The sequence below is a fragment of the Apostichopus japonicus genome, chromosome 3 (genome assembly GCF_037975245.1).
Source record: "Apostichopus japonicus isolate 1M-3 chromosome 3, ASM3797524v1, whole genome shotgun sequence".
NCBI lineage: Eukaryota > Metazoa > Echinodermata > Holothuroidea > Aspidochirotida > Stichopodidae > Apostichopus > Apostichopus japonicus.
Window position 1 is genome coordinate 28,460,974 of NC_092563.1, and position 17,461 is coordinate 28,478,434.

General features: G+C 38.3%; 1 protein-coding gene across 1 annotated transcript in view; it reads right to left on the reverse strand.

The window, feature by feature from the left end:
- The window catches only part of LOC139965737 (protein APCDD1-like), a 33,697-nt gene extending 16,990 nt beyond the window's left edge, over positions 1-16,707 (reverse strand). Inside the window, exons 1-2 of the mRNA XM_071968404.1 lie at positions 15,387-16,707; positions 13,381-13,549 (exon numbers count right to left, since the gene is read on the reverse strand). Of these exons, the coding sequence (XP_071824505.1) occupies positions 13,381-13,549; positions 15,387-15,426 (209 nt within the window). The 5' untranslated portion in view covers positions 15,427-16,707. The remainder of the gene's footprint in view (positions 1-13,380; positions 13,550-15,386) is intronic.
- Positions 16,708-17,461: the final 754 nt, after the last annotated feature.

Sequence of the window (17,461 nt, forward strand, 5' to 3'; positions counted from 1 at the left end):
ATCCCAGATTTGCAGAGATATTAGTAAAACAATAAAAGATCTTAAGTATGGCCAAAGGTTTTAAGGACTACAGATAACGTTGAAGTAAAAGTCACCATTATTGGACTTTCTAGCATATTGTTGGAGGAAACACTGATGATATATAAATATACTGTATCCACGTTGTATCCACACTATAGCCATACTCTACTCACACAGTAACCGCACAAAATGATCCACACTATAGCCATACCCTACTCAGGCGCGTAGCCAGGAATTTGCCAAGGGAGGGGCGAAACTGTAGATTCGGCATTGCAAACTATCTAAGCGTAGCGCCACTAGAGTTGGCGCGAAGCGTACACGAAAATTTTGGCTGAAACTGCCTCCCAGATCGCTGGAAATGGCACTTTCCAGGCCTTGTAAGTTTCATCTTAGCATTTTCTCTTTTGAAAATACTAGCGATATCATAAAAACATTAAAAAAAAATTAAAAAATATGCTCAAGGGGGGGGGGGCGGCTGCCCCCTTCGCCCCCCTTGGCTACGCGCCTGACCCTACTCACACTGTATCCAAGTTATATCCACACTATAGCAATACTCTACTACACACAGTAACCACACATGATCCACACTATAGCCATACTCTACCCACATTGTAACCACACACATGATCCACACTGTATGCATACTCATTGGCGTGCCCGGAGGGCCCGGTGGGTCAGAGCTGCAGGGAAGAAGTAGACCACTGCTACACCTCAGACTGCACCATTTGACGTCTAACTTTGGGAGGACCCTCAGATTCCCTACATGGGAGACGGCTTCATTGACGCCAGGGCAGCACCCCTCCTTTGTAAAACCATTGATTCGCTTCTGGCCCTTCCATAAAGGTTCAGGCACCTATACCTAGAGCAGTTGGGGGGGGGGGGGATTTTGAATTTGCCCCCACCAGCCACACCTTTGAAATCCTCCTGTGCACACTCTATCCACATTGTGTCCTACTTGTATCCTTGATGCACGTGGCAGAAGCAAGTGACTGATTGATATTCTATACGAATCCCAAATATTGAATCCCACTTCGGCTCCTTGAAGTAGATTGATGAAGGGTTCCAATTCTGCAGCGGGGGAGACGAGCATTACATGCGACTACTGATCGATGACGTATGCTATATAGCTACTGTTGCTAGGATGTTTGATTTGTATTTTGTTTCAATTGATTCCGCCATTTTGTTAATCAGGTGCGATATTTAACACCTTATCGAGATGAGAATTGATGACTTCAAATATTAGACGGGGAGGTAAGAAGAAGATAACTCATGGAATTAGGGTGAGCGTAACAGTCTCCATATCTATATAAAGCTGGAGTAAAGCCTTTACTCTTATGTGAGGCTGTATACTAACACTTCTCTATATGGGTTTGCAGCACTTTTTCAATCGTGTGGTTATCAGGTTATAGTTCACTTGACAGTTTTTACTGAACTTATCAAGTCTGGTCGATATTTGATAGTATTTTGACCTAATCTATAAAAAGTTCACGCCCTATGATATACAAGGGAAATGCTATACTCTGACAGAGTAAGGATTTCCCTGATATAGTTTGTAGCAATGAGGTCACTGGTTCGAAGTCCGTTCCAGAAAATAATATCTTTGCTCAATCCGAAAGAAGAAGCCGTTTAAAGAGAATTGAATGGTGCTATATGTGTGAAATTTGCTTGGATGAGAGGATCGTGGAGGGTGCATGTGGAGGGGTGTGTGTTGGAATGGTGGTGTCGGCGGTCCAATTTATGTTATATTAATGTCGTATTTGTTGTGCAAAGGGAGAATTGCTCAGCAGATGGTGTAAACTATTTTTGTCGCTTGTAGTTAGTATCTCAACTGTACCGGTACTGTCTAGCTCGGTGGGACCAACTAGCATGTAGTTGGTCTTCAGTCCCCATGATAATGTATACAGGTGAAGTGACAGAAATATATACCCTGAATGTAAATTCTAGATTGGTAAATTCTTAAATTTGAGACAATGCTGTAAGTAGCCTAATCAATCAAATATGTAGTACATAGTGTCAAAGGGCAATATTGCATTTAAATATCATCCCAGACTGACGCCTACATAACATTAATTGTAATCTTTACCAAACCAAAAGGATGAACATTTTCGTCAGCAAAATGGTTAATTATCCAACGATAAGCCACGCCTTATAAACGTTACTTACTATTACATATGCATTCAATCCAGAAAGGTCACGTCGGGTCGTTTCAGCAAATTCATGAATTACTCACTGTACCATATACAGTACCAGTATGTGAACGTATACAATATACATGAAGGTGTATGTAGACAGTATACAGTGCATAATATAGTCCTATATGAACGTTATACAATTCAGTTGCATATTGCATTGAAAATTTGTTTATTTAGCAACACTTACGAGCTTTTCAATTCAAAATGATATCCTTTACAATCTTAAATGAACTCAACTTTACCAAATTTGCAATATTAACGAAGAAATAATGACTATAACCATCACAGTTTATGGGAAAACCAACCTCATTAACATGTTGTCAATCACATCTATTTCGAATGTGACGGAGAATATCCAGAGTCCTGGACACTGAGCCTTCATTTATGCGCCTTCATTTGCGCCTTCATTTGCGCCTCCATTTGTAATTATGCGCCTTCATTTGCCATGATTGATTCGTTTCATTCACTACGGACGACTAATACACCAACTACCGATAGTAATCCACTAATAGTGTACGTACTTTCTACTATACTATACTGCATGCAATATAGCCGTACAGTACGTCACTTTATAGCGATGATTTGATTGGTTGAGTTTAAAATATGAATGAGACAGGTGTGGTTGCATGCATAATTGTTTGGGAGAACAAAATTGTCAATATTTACGAGAATGTTAATTAGTTGTCAATTAAAGTTCGCCGAGTAAAACTTCTATCACAGTAATCTCTCTTTCACCAATTGCAAGTACTATATATGAATAGATATTTAAGTGACAATGGAATGCTAAAAATTCCAGATAAACGCAATGTTGCCCTTTAAATCGTCCACCCTAGCTCTTGTACTATACTTATTACTTGCATTATTGATCTGAACTGAGTATGATGTTAGATGTTATTAATCTTTATGAGATTTACTGTCTGTCCCATCGCTGCGTGTTCCAGTCATTCGAATGTAATCAAAATGAAACGGAGAGCCTTCAGATATGAATCTGCCATGATTATACATAGTCTAACGAGTATAATGTAACTTCATCAATCAAGGGGCGCCGATCGTGTATAAGAAATATGTGTTATAGGTAGGGAGCGTGGGGTGTAGGACGAAATATTTGTAGATACTTACTGTCGCCAAACAGAAGCGATCTCGAAAAAAAGAGAAGAAAAAAACGTGGTTTACGAGACAAAATACGCTTCCTTAGACCTTTACCAATGAAGGGGTTACCTAAACCCCCATACCCCTTCATTGAGTTTCCGTTTTGACGGATTAACTGCAACAATGGTTGCTTTAAAAACACCATAGCCCTATATTACGTTACGAGACAAGGAACTTTGCACTGACCACATGTGAGGTCTTCAAGGTCATCAGTACTAGCAACAATATGCTAGAAAGTCTAACAATGGTCACGCATTCTTAACTTCAACACCCATTTTACTACCACCCTCATTATGTGTTTCCCGCCGAAACATTTAATCGATTAATTATTATAAACAGTCCCCGAAAGTCTGGAATTCAGTAACTTGAAGATGCAGAAGTACCATGGAAGTACTTTAATAACTTCTGGCAGTTTTTATCATGCTAAAATGTCGGGCCAATACTGATAATCTTTGACGTTAATGCTCCCTTAGGTTCCCGTTACAACGTTGACTATAGTAGTCTATATATCTGTATATATGATGTGGAATGTTCCAGACTTTCACACGCGTGACTCGTCGGGTAATCAATTGCGTGATCTTGTCCAAGCAAAATTCATTTTGGTTCATTTATTCAGGAGAGGAATTTTTCGAAATTGCAATCGATAGAGGAAACACGGTGCTCCTACAAACCGTTCAAAGAAGCTCGTTAATTGAATGTGCTCCAATTTTTTGTTTTCATTATTATTTTTTTATTTTTCTTTCATAAGTATATTTGATTGAAGGACGCTCACGTTTTTGCATCTGTTTCCAAGGAGATGAATTCTCTGACACGGAGACTGGTTAGGTCTGTTTTGTTGTTTATAAAAGTAATACTCCCCTCTCGAGTAAAGGTGTGTAAGAGTCTTGATTAAAACCACATTATACTGAGAGATAAACATCCATAACACGTAATGTGAAAGCAAAACACCCTCAGGATAGACACTGAAATTGAGTCACGTTGAGGTTGGTATGAAATGTAGATAGAGACAACTAGGTATAGGTATATGTCGATGTTCGGGTTATTGGCTAAGATCATGTGTATATATTAATATTATACATATTTATATGTTCTTTGGAGAACCCCAATAAGATTGTACTGCACCAGACGTTACAATGTTTGTATAGGAGTTTTTAATTTATCCTCTTTACCCAAAATTTTGTTTTTGCCTTGGCTCTAGTATCTCGGTCTGCAAATCTTTATACCCACGACCAGCGGGGTGAGCTTCCATGAGGAATGAGCCACGACCCCACCAGACCCTATATCTTTTGGAATCAAGAGTTGATGTTAAGAATGCATCAAAGTGACCCACTGGAATTTTCCAATCGCAAGCTCTATGGGGTCGTGGGCCCATAGTTTGAGGGCGTAGATCTAGCACATAATGGAAGATGAAGGATAGAACGGGACATTTCTTTTTCACCAGTGATTGACTCTACAAATCGGAACAGTCCTATTTCTGGAGTTTTCGTTTTCATTCACTGAAATAAAACTTGGCCAGTCCAGCTAATTTCGAATTCTTACTTATCCTCTTCTATTGTGCTGCTGTGCGCATGAGCAGTTGGAATCATAAAATGGCTCATACCGTACAGTTCGTTACAGAATGTACGGTATTCCACTACACGACATCGATACCGTATGAAATTATGACGTCATATGTCATCAATTCCCTACTTGCGACACAACACATTATCCACGTTACCAAACAAAATGTTGATGTCCAAGGCCTGCGGGAAAGTAAACAATCACCTTTACAAGAAAATCTCTATAAATTTAAATCTACAACAAATATAGAAATCATAAATAAGCAACATATTAGTGCACAATAATTTCCATCAATGTGAGAAGAAAATTCCAGCTTAGAAACCTCACTGAAACCTTAAATTTTTTACCGTTCAGCGTTCGTTGATATCAGGTTACAAAGCAACATCGAAATTATATTAAACTTTGTACGAGCCTTGACCTTTTGTCCTCAGTTCATCCTTTATTAAGTTTCCCCATAATAGCGTAAACCCAAGAAACGAAATCGAATTTGTTAAGTAACGTAAATACCTTAACACCATCATATACTTGCAAATATCATATGAGGCCCGCAGCTATACTTTAAATTGATCGTTTCAAAGCAAGTGGCTTTGACCTCTTCTATAGCAGAAATTAATTTTGACATTTTCTGTCTCAGTTTTAAAAAAAGCAGCGGTATACAATTTCACGCCTTTTCCCTTTTGAGCAAACATTGAGTCCAAGCTCTTAGCATGTGACCGGTTAATAAAGCTAGAAGGTTTTGTCAAAGCTAACCATCAAATGCAATTGGACAATACCTTAATTGAATTTACCACCTAAGCAATTCTCTTCATATCAACCCAACTGAAACAGCGAGAGAGACAAAAACAAAATTAGAAGCTGTTCTTCGGATAACTGGTAAGATAATCAACGCAAAAGTATAAACGACTGGGCAGGAGGCTAATCTAATCTGACAATTTAAGTATCGTTTTCTATGAATTCACAGTAATGCTCTACCGTCTGTTTGCTTTTAGCTTACTTTCTTGTCCGATAATTGAACGAAAAACACGTCACTTTTGTCACCGTTCAGTTTATCCTTAAACGAACGTAAGATAAACCGAGGTATTGGTCTGGTATAGTTAATCCCATTTCACTAGACAAAGATATTAACAATGCCAGATACGAAATAAATTGCTGATGGATCAATCGTTCTCTTAGTAAATAACGTGGTTTCATTCTTTTGTAGGTATAACACCCATAACGTATTCTATGCAGCTGGCGTATCTAAGGTAGATAGATAGATCGTTAGCCTTTGGCTATACTCACACCTTTCTCATTCAATCTATTGTGGAACGTTTTAATTGGGTTGTTATTCAATTATGAAGGCTGTAGTGATAAAGTGCCTCGGACGAAAAGACATGAGAAGTGAAAAGACACTGGTGAACGGTGAGACTTTAATCGCCCGTTACACCTGGAATATAAAGAGGTAAACTTCGCGGTTATTAGAGCAGAACAGCCCAACTGTAGTCAGTAATTATAGAAGATTGAAAAATTGTAGGTTATAGGTCCTGTCCTGAATTAGACTATCTGTAAAGAGCCAATCAGATTATAGGTTATATGATGTAACAGGGAGGTTCAACAGGGATTTATTACTTGAACTGCATCAATGATACTGCATCTATTTTACTATAGATGTATATAATGGTCACGTGGACCAAGTTCACGAGTTCGTTGATATTAATTAGAACGACAAATAATAGGATATTAATAATTTAGGTCACGAACTTGACCTAACAAAGTTTCTTGACGGACAATTATCGTCTGTGCCCCTGGCATTGTAAATCTGCGTTATATATCATAATGGAACGTAATTATAAGGAAAGCGTAAATTCAGTCTACAAAAAAGGGGAGGGGTAAAGCTATGAAGTTACATATTTGAGAAGACCAAGAAAAATGTCCGCAAGAGGTTGGAGAGATTTTGGGAGGGGAGGGGTGGTTAAGACGTGGGAATGGGAGTGAACCGTCTGCACCACATTCGCTAATATTCATGCGTTCGATGCTATGTGGTTTGTGACGTCACTGAGTTTGATACTTGTCACCCACATAGAGCCCATGGGCACGAAAACCAAATAACTTGATTCACTCCTGGCAACCCCGGTCCCCTTACGCCGAGGCTGTTACTGTATAACCACGACGAGGATTAGTTAAGAGAGTATTACGAGTCTTGTGAAAAGGGACACCACTACATCAGACGACCATATTAAAGATTGCGGTATGCGGACAGTACACCTACTTTAACGGGTTTCTTTTTCTTGTAGTAGGCCTACGTCTATATCAGCCTTTTATAAATAGCCCAGAGCTTGGTAAAGCAGTTAAGACTCTAATCGATTTGAAATATCAATACTTAATCAAAATTCTTATTCACCTCACTTGAATCGTTTGCATGGATTCTTTAAATAATTTACTTTCAAGGGTAAAACCAAATTCCCCCCCAAAAAAGTCCCGGCTTTTGATTTCATGCTTCATCTATAAACCCTAACTGGTTTTTATTTTTGTTTAATTATTGCTTTTGGTGGTCTGATTATCTTTGAACTATAACGTAGATTCCCTATTGGCTGATAAGCTGTTTGCTGTCGTCTGCACACTTGCAGACAATGTTGACGATTACCATAAGACATTCACCGTCCTCATGAGACTGCTATCAGACGAAGTTTACAATCGCATTGTATTGAGAAAATGGTCACATAGAAATGTCAACGATCCCACATATGCATTAAACATATTGTATGTATGTATGAATATATTAGATTCTCCTGCAAGCAGGAACTCGCGAAGAAGCTGACCGAAGTCAGTCTCTTACATTCATATTTAACGTCCATGATTATGAATTGTTAATTGTCAACAACTCTGTAATTGGACGACATACATTAATCTGGGAGTGACTCGAACTCGGGACATTATGATTGAAAGGCACCGGCGTTAACCACTGAGCTAATACTCCAAGCTTATTCTCGTGATATATTTGAACTAAGTTTTGTGCGATCCAACAAGCAAGAAATGTGTATTGACTACATATGGCCTAGTTTCTAACTTAGCGGTACACATCCCATCGATAAAGATTGCGATGTAAAGAAATCCAAACACGTCTATGGAGGAGGACATGTGAGGGGAAGGGTAGGAGGGGCGCCGGGTCACATAACAAGACAAAACTCCGTTCTTTTACTTGCACTATCTAAGCTGCAAGGCGTCACATGCAGCGTGCCTCATCACCCCACCCCTACCCCCCCCACCCATCAAAACATAACAGCTGTCCATGATGTTGCTTACAATATGGATTCTTTGTCGTAAATAACATTCATTACCGTACCGTAGGCCTATACTAGAAACTGTCCTAATTCCCACAACGACCCACCACCTTTAATATTGCAATAAACATACTGATCTCCATCGCTTATAAAAGTCGCTCGATGTTATTTACCATGCAGTAGGTAATAATCTACTCAATGATGAATTTCATAGATTCATGACCATATTTACAGTCGACGAAATGAAATCAATAATAATAAAATAATCATCAAATCCTATATAACCTTGAATTTAAACACGGCACGGGGGATGGGGGGGGGGCTTGTAAATTCCTGGTGAATTTAAAATGTTTATCGCGAGTATATATCGGTTTGAAGTCAGTTTTAGCGATCCATGTAAGTCACACTTACACAGACAGAAAGACGCCGCATTATTTAAATTATTTTACATTTCATTAAATGTGAAAGGCAAAGGTTGTGGCATGGGTAGACCTTATACGCTATGATATCTGACAAACAAGGCATTAATAAGCAGTATATTTATAAGCTAGTATACACAGCCGAATTAAGCTGAGATTTAATTATTGAGGTAAATTACATTGCTATATACATTGAATCGTTAATAATAGTTTTGCTTAACACACCAGTAGGCCTATATATCACATGAATAATGCACCGAGGCCTATATAGAAATAGCAATTGAGGAGATATATTTCAAAGTCAACTGATTGAAGATAAAACTGAGTAGTTCTGTAAAATGGCGGGAAAATGTATAGGGTTTCCGGTGACCAGTTTATCAATTGTCTGACGGCAGTTATCAGTCTTGTTTCGTAAATGAGTGTAAAAATTATAACACAAGACTGTGACGAGCAACAACTAGAGAATACACCGACCAATCACATCAGCACCACCCCCTCCCCTACCCTCCCCAAACCCTTAACATTTATCAATGAATGCAAGCAGAACCCTAAAAAGGGTCGCTCGGTCCCTCTGCCAACAAAGGCATACGCCAACCATGGACTCGTGGAACAGTCAGGCATGAGGAATGTTAACTCGAGGCAACGCGTGCTATTCACAAGCCTTATGGGATAAGTGCAGTTCCCCTATAAAGAGATTTTGCGAGTCTGGGTAAGCGGATAAAGTTATCCCTGAAAGAAATAACCTAAGAAACCTTGAATCTCCCAACGTCAAGTACGAATACAGTATACAATTCCCCCATGGGTAATCATTGCAAAGTATATGGTGTACTTCTTGTGCTCATTGTATATGATTGTAAGAAAAAGGCCCGGTATTGCCAGGAAGCTGCTACTCTGACCAGGGAGTTGTTATGGAACAACTATACTCAGCAGATCGCCCGGTCTTACATCGCCAACAACCAGAAGTTTTTTTTTATATTGATCCGCCTCCTTTGGTTACCGGTGAACTATTCAGACTCATAGGCAATGAAAGAAAAACAGGATATATAGACTTCAGAAATGTGTACTGTTTTAAAGGTCACCAGTTTGGGATCCCAAATGTTCAGAAAGCTAAAGATTGCTGTTTTCCCCCTTCTTTCGTATTCATAGTACTTTTTTGAGAAGTTCTGACTCTTTACCATATTCCCAGATTTTGAGGAGTTCTAAAGTATATATGTTTTAGTGATTTGTTTTTGAGGTTGGCATTAGAATGCTGTTTTAACAGTTCCATCGTAACTTTATAGAAGTTATGTTTATTCATGTTGTAAAACAGTGCGATCACCCAGTTGGGACATGTTTTTCTATACTGTAGTGTCATGTCCCGCTTTCAGAGCACTCGTATTGTCAGTACGCTTTAGTATGAATATCATGTTTCTATCAGATCAAGGTTAGGAACTGTTTGTACTGTCAATACCAGTGCTTTGAAGCATGATATTGGTGTACAGTTTAGAGAGGTATTAGCAATATGAAAATTGTCCCAACTGGCTGCGTGCGATACATTAAAGACCAACCGTGAAACTGTTACGACGCCAAAGGCCGATTGTGACACTTGCTGACCTTAACGAATAACACTTCCGTATGTTAGCGTTTCGCTCGAGGGGTGCAAAATATCACGGGCTAAGTGATACAGACATGATGGCGATCATGGCACTCGTATGAGACACCGCGAGGGTACTTTCTGGTCCTAAGGGGGTGAGACGAGGGACTGTAAAGACGAGGGTTTAAATATCACAAATCACTTTTATACGCGACGGAGAATGCCAAATAAAATAAATGATTTAGTGATTTGTTTAACAAAGAAAGAAAATGACAAGGGAATTGGTGACCCTGTTATAGCTTTTGCCAGTGGAAAGTTAATCGAATGCCTATTCTCTTCTGTCATTTTCATGAAAAATCGCTTTCAGTATTTACCCCCCTGTCTTTTTAAATTCACTAAATGGGTCTACAGAGGGGGATGTGATCTACTTCTTTCACACTACAGTATTCAAAATATTTACTAAGCTCTTTTGCACTTTAACTCAAAATATTTTGGTGGAGGTCTAAGTACACCGTGATATTCCATTGGAGTCAGCTGTCTGCTTTGGATGTCATATTGACATGAACTGCTTGTGCATGCTACATCATATTAATGGCCCATTTGCTCGAAAATGACGCTGGTACCACGTGAACGAACTTACATGATTGTATGTCGAATTAACTTTCAGTTCTAGGCTGGTGTAACGAAGAAACTGTAGACAAATGTGTTGGGCTATATAACCTATAGCCTAAGACAAATAGGTCTACAATACTTCCACCCCTCCCCTCCCCTGTTCTTAATCTACCTCACAGGACGTATACTAACCTTCTTTATCAATGACACATATGACTAGTATTAAACCTGTGTTATTACTAACCAGGACCACATATTGCGAAACATGGCCTTTACAAGTGGATTCTCGCTTGGGTGACCAATTACTGATCAAGGGTAATTCTTGAGGAAAACAACACTGAAGGTTACCATTGAACTGTACGGCTTCCACGTACGTTATGCTATTGTGATTGACTTTGGGTAAACGTTATGAATAATATCTACATGTGTGTGACGTCATGGAATATTTGGCGACTGACTAAACATGAACTGTCCGTCTGACCCCCCCCCCTCTCCCCCTTGTACCCGGTACCCGTACTACCAGCGTTGTGATGTATATGAAGTTTATTGCTGGGATACGAGAGCCCACCCAAGTGACATAGAAAGAAAAAAATGAAACATTTCTTAACATGTTGGTGAACATAGCCTGCAGGCTGCTGTGGTCTAGGATGATGTGTTGTACTATTACAAGATGTTACCAGGCAAAAGAAGGGAGGCTTTAAAGCTGTACTGTGGGTTGAAAACAAATTGTCTTTAGAGGTAACAGTCTCAATCGGTAAAGGATAGTTAAGATACTTGAAAACATGTTCTTTACCAAATGTGGGATTCTGCTAGACCCAAGCGTAGCTGATGCATCCGTTGTGCTGTTTGGTTGCAACTTCGCCCAATTAGGTTACGTAATTGTATCCTTATTTAATTGGTGAAATGTGTAGTTTCAAACAAAGAATAGAACTCCCATTAGTAAATGGAGCTATGAATCATCTGAAAGATTATTTTAATATACAAAAACGTTGTACTTTAAAGAATTATGTTTTTATTTCATATACTTCTCTGCATTCCTGTACAAATAGGATATGTGTTTTTTATTGGTTTTGTTACTTTAAACATCAAGAGAAAGCAAGAGTAAAGTGTAAACAATAATAATATGTTAAACTTCAACAGCAAACATTGCATAAGTCGACCAAACTCAGAGTATATTTATATTGATGAAAAGAGGAAATATTGATAAATTACGGCTTGCGCACAAATAACAAACTAACTAAATTTGTGGGTCAAAGTAATTTTCTGTATTGGATTATCGGATTAACTATGGACATAAGCAGGGTTTGGTTAGTACGATGATCTCCTGTAACCCGCTAGATTGAGTGGTATATCCAATATAAATATTTCATGGCAGTCCAGAAAAGATGAAAAAAATATCAACCGATAACTCAAAATACAGCTTTAACATACTTAACAAGGTTAGTGAGTCCCAATAGTTAGTAGGAATAGTTACTGGCGGATGTCGAGGTGAGGAATGGAGAATAAAGACGAGGCGAACCTGAGATATCCAAATTCATATCGGAGGTGATAAGCGGGTGGATGACGCGTATAAAACCACACTACATTAAGAGAACTTTGAATGTACCGTTTGCGGTGCCTCTATGAGATTCTCAAGTATTTTAATAAAAAGAAATTCGGCATGTGAAGTTATCATCTGATCAGTATCCATTAACTAAAATTCACTTCAAGACAACATTCCAAGCAAGTCACCGCTTGAAGTCAGCGACTAGATAAAATGTGAGATTCCTTAGCAACTTAAAAAACAAACCTGTGCCTACAAAGAGGTATCATGGAGATGTAATATAGAATCATATTGATTAAGTATATATTGAGGGTACCCAGAGCTCATATCAATGACGCAGATATAGTTTCAAATGTTACAATGCATTGTTTAATTCATAATGATGAAGACTGCTTCATCATCGACAGGATGCTCATGAGGATACAATATGTACGCATGCTCTGTAAATTCACGTGATTGCACGTGATATTCGTACGGAAATATATGTACCGTATGCTTCAAATAGATGAATGTAGGCTACATCCGCCTAAACACAATAACCCTTGTCGGGAAAAAGTCCCTAAATGGAACTACTTAAGTCATCCTTTTGTGGGTAGAATTGCATTAGCAGTTTTAGTTCTTATGCTTGGAAATGAAGAGGATAAAATAAACTATCGATGATGATGGAACATTATCAGAAGAATTAATGACGAAATACTGATAAACTAATATGGGAAAAATGTCTGGGAGACAAAATGTTTATGGAACTCATTCATAGCTAAATAATAGCCAGTTCGTATTAACTTTAGCCAAAGGCTCCAAGAAGGTGCATTTGTTTGACCAAATTTGATGTAGCACCACGGTTGGTAAAATGATCAAAATAATGCTCTAATGAACCTCAAATTAGATAAGTACATTTCTTCTTCTTTGATGACATTATAATGAAAGTGGCCAGTAAAATGCATAAAAGATTGAGCTTTGATGATCGCTGAATTTTGGCTTTTTTTTTCTAGCACATATATAGGGATAGAAGTTATGACGTTTTAAAGAAAATATGACCTCTAGGCCTTACCTCGAGGACACCCATTCGCCTTCAATATCTGGTGGCAGTATTATCTCTGTTCCGTCACCACCCTCCAGGAAACTCAGCCTTCTTCTACATCCTGAACCAGGGCCCCAGATGGACCCGACCATGTCAGGGCTGATGACGTCACGATAACTCACAACAAGACTATCCAAGGCTGTAGTGAAAATTGGTTGAAAAAAATTAAATAGGAAAAGAAGGGAAAAGCAATTGTAAATTAAAATAACCTTGAATATTGTCATCGTTTTCTCTCCAAGACGGAGAAAATTCAAATAACATGTGGTAATAAGGGCAAACAGTTTTTGACAACCGCAATTTCCAAATCTTTTGATCAAATAATTTGTAATTATAGGTCAAATTCAAAACCATTGTGCGGCGAGTGTGGAGTTAATTAGTGATCTCCCATACCGGTGCAGTGTTCTGGCTATGCGCATGTCCTCAATACAGATGAGTACTCAGAGTGATAGAAATATCCAAATGGCGTTAGACATCCAAGTGGTAGTAGATATCCCACACAGTGGTAGTAGACACCACATATACAGTGGTAGAAGACACCCCACACCGTGGTAGTAGACACCCGTGCAGTGATAGTAGAGATCCCATATAGTGTAATTGGACACCCCACACATTGGAAGTAGACACCGTGCAGTCATAGTAGACATCCCATGCGATGGTAGTAGACACCCCATGCAACGGTAGGCCACATTTAGGTATTCCTTCCGAAAGAACAATGTCATTGTTCTGCACTCTAAAATAATAACGTGTTCTTGTCAAGAGACTAACATATTTAAACTGATAGTGAGAACTGTTCGCTTTGGAATCATTGTACAGTATATCCACCATAAGCCTTATCCCTAACCCTTACCTTTACATTAACAAAAGGGCACTTCTATGACGAAAAGGGGAAATAGTTAATTCCACAAAAGTGCTCCTCCACCCGGCCATGGTTCCGCCGTCCTTGCATCACTGAGGTACGCAATGGGAACATGAAGAGTTGTAGATTACCGTGGGCGATTGAGAGTAAGCTAGTAACTCGAGTCTCGAAAATGTCCAAGGCAGACTGAATGTAAACGAGGGGTAGGCATAGAGGAGACTGCCTTCAACGTTTAAGCTTTCTATGTATATATGTATTTGCATGTAAACCATAGGCAAAACATTCTGCGGAGTTCCTGCTAAAACCAATGATCACTATTCGCATCACCCCCAACTTCCCCCCCCCCTACCGACCCCCATTTCCCCTCTGAAGGTAACCAAATCGCCGGCGGCAATTGACGCCATGCGTATAAAGACTACATAGCTCGCTGGCTACTAGTTTGGAATGCCTGACGCCTGACAAACTATAACGTCTTGCTTTTCACTTTCATTGCCAATTATGCTTTCCCTACTTCTTTCCAACTGTGCTATTAACCGCTCCACACCCGTCCACCCTCCCATCCATTTAGCACCTATCATTGCATTCGAAGAAAATGCAAACAGTTAAATTCGTACCATTAGAAACAAAGTCAAAAGTAAAGACTTGTTTTTACACTGAATAGAGTCCGAGTACATCATGCACACGTATCTATACATATATATATATATATATATATATATATATATATATATATATATATATATATATATATATATATATATATATATGTGTATATATATATATATATATATATATATACATACATACATACATACATACATACATACAATACATATATACATACATACAATAAATATATATGTGCTACATATAGGCTATGTATATATAGGCTATATATATATGCTATATAGGGTATATATATAGGCTATATATAGGGTATATATAGGCTATATATAGGCTATATATGTATATATACAGGCTATATACATACATACATATACATACATACATAGACTATGTTCTTTATTTAAATTTCTCATTCTTAACCATTTTTTAGACATCAGTGATATTTAATTGTATCACATTATATCTGCCTTCTCTGATTTAAATAAATACTTACCGAGGAATCCAAACATGAAAGCATGTAGCTTTGCCATCATTGTGCGGCGGCTTATAAATCCTCGTCCCTTTCGCCAATTAACTTAAGTTTCAAAATAAATTCAAAAGATTTTCCAGCAGCAATCCTATATTGCAATGTAAATATCTGAGATCAAAACGTATGATTCCAATCGCATTATAAAAGACATAAAGGAATCGTCATGTCACTGTTCCATTCCTCAGAATTAATCCACATCGAATCACCGTTTTTGTCTTTCTTACACACGATTAATCTGTAACACCGATATTTCTTTCAACTCTGTGTACCTATAGGTCGCTTTATCTTTTCCTTTGGCGAGCTAGTTGAATGTACGTTAAATAAATATACTTAAAACCAGTCATATATCAGGTCTTTGTTTTTACACTCCACCGTTAAAAACCAATCCTTCTCTTTTTTGGCGCTCCTTATCGCTTAAACTTCATTACCTGTCGTTCTCGATATCTCGGTCGCTCTAAAGTACATCGCAATGAACCGATGATTCCAGATTTGATAAAACCTCGGCATTTTAATTGATCCTGGACTTCTCTCTTTTAATATGATCTCCGATCTGTTAACTTGGTGATTTTAAGTATCCTCATTTGATGTCGATACTGATAAGGTTAGTGTATAATGTGTTTACCCCTACATACACTAATGGCTCTTTTATGACCCCCGTCGTCCTAGGTAGAAATGAGCAAACTTCTTCTTCTCGCCTGTTCAGGAGTGACGCACTGAGAATTGTTACCTCCCTTCCTCAGTGCTGCATCGTGGCAGGCCGAATACTTTGTAAGTGTTCCAAAGTTGTTGGTTTTTGGCGTGTAACCTGCAGTTTACAAGATACTACAAAGCCAGCCCAATGGTTGAAAGTAACCTTAGCGACCTAGCTTTGATGAAATTAAGTTGTTTCACCGTGTTTATTTCCTGATAAAGTCTGTTACGCAGGCTTGCGACTACCAGAGCTGTACTTATTCTTCACACAGACGCGAACATATATGCCCCGTCTCTGAATCTGTGTGCGATACTCTAAAGAAATCAAGAACAATTATTGAGAAAGATCAGAAAGGAGTTTCTATACAGCCACTCACTCTTAGTTCAGTCGATTGAGGCAGGATTTATATTTTGGCTCGCCAAAATAATCAAACGAATGCGCGCCTTTTATCAAAAAGACGTTAATTTCCCGAGAGATGGTCGGTTGGAATGCGTATATCTCGGACGCCGCCTCTGAGTCAATCACCCTACATTAAATATATACCTTCATCACTACTCGGTATCTCAAATGAGTGTATTGCTCGGTCAATCGGCCAAAGTAACTGCGAAAATATGAAATTTTGTCATGAGATGAAATTAATTGATATTGTGATTATATAGATGACCATTGTCTTTCGTTCCTTTATCTCTAACGCTAGTATCTATTACCCGTACTGCCCGACATTTTTATTGTTCTTCTGTGTCTTGCTTTGATCACTGTATTTCGTATCGTAACTATAACTAATTTCAAAAGGTAAATGATAATAAATAATTATAAAACGACATTTAATAATAATAATAATAATAATAATAATAATAATAATAATAATAATAATAATAATAATAATAATTATAAAATGATAATAAATAATAATAACAAGTACGAAAACAAGATCTTGGCGATTTTTTTACTTTGTTTTATATTCCGTTATTCATATACATACATGACGTAAAGGTCTCTACAAGAGGGGAAACCATTGCCTATTACATTTGTTGTTGCGGTTTTTTTTATCAAGGAAGGAACACCGACCCACTTCTGCGCATGACATTCTTTTTTTCTGGGTCAGTTACAAGAAGACCCGTCACGGTTTCTGGACAACGTAATACCCGTGTATTAAAGAATAGAGAATCGAGAAAGACCTTGTATAGGCTACAGGTTCTGTAACATATACCTTGTTAGGCTTCGGATTAAATTCTTTCCATGTCAGACGTTTACGAAGCTCTATAGCTGTTTCGTCGAACTTGCTGTTATCCAAAAAGAAGCCATTTCAGTGACCAATTGGTAAGTGGGATCGACGCATAGTGGCTCC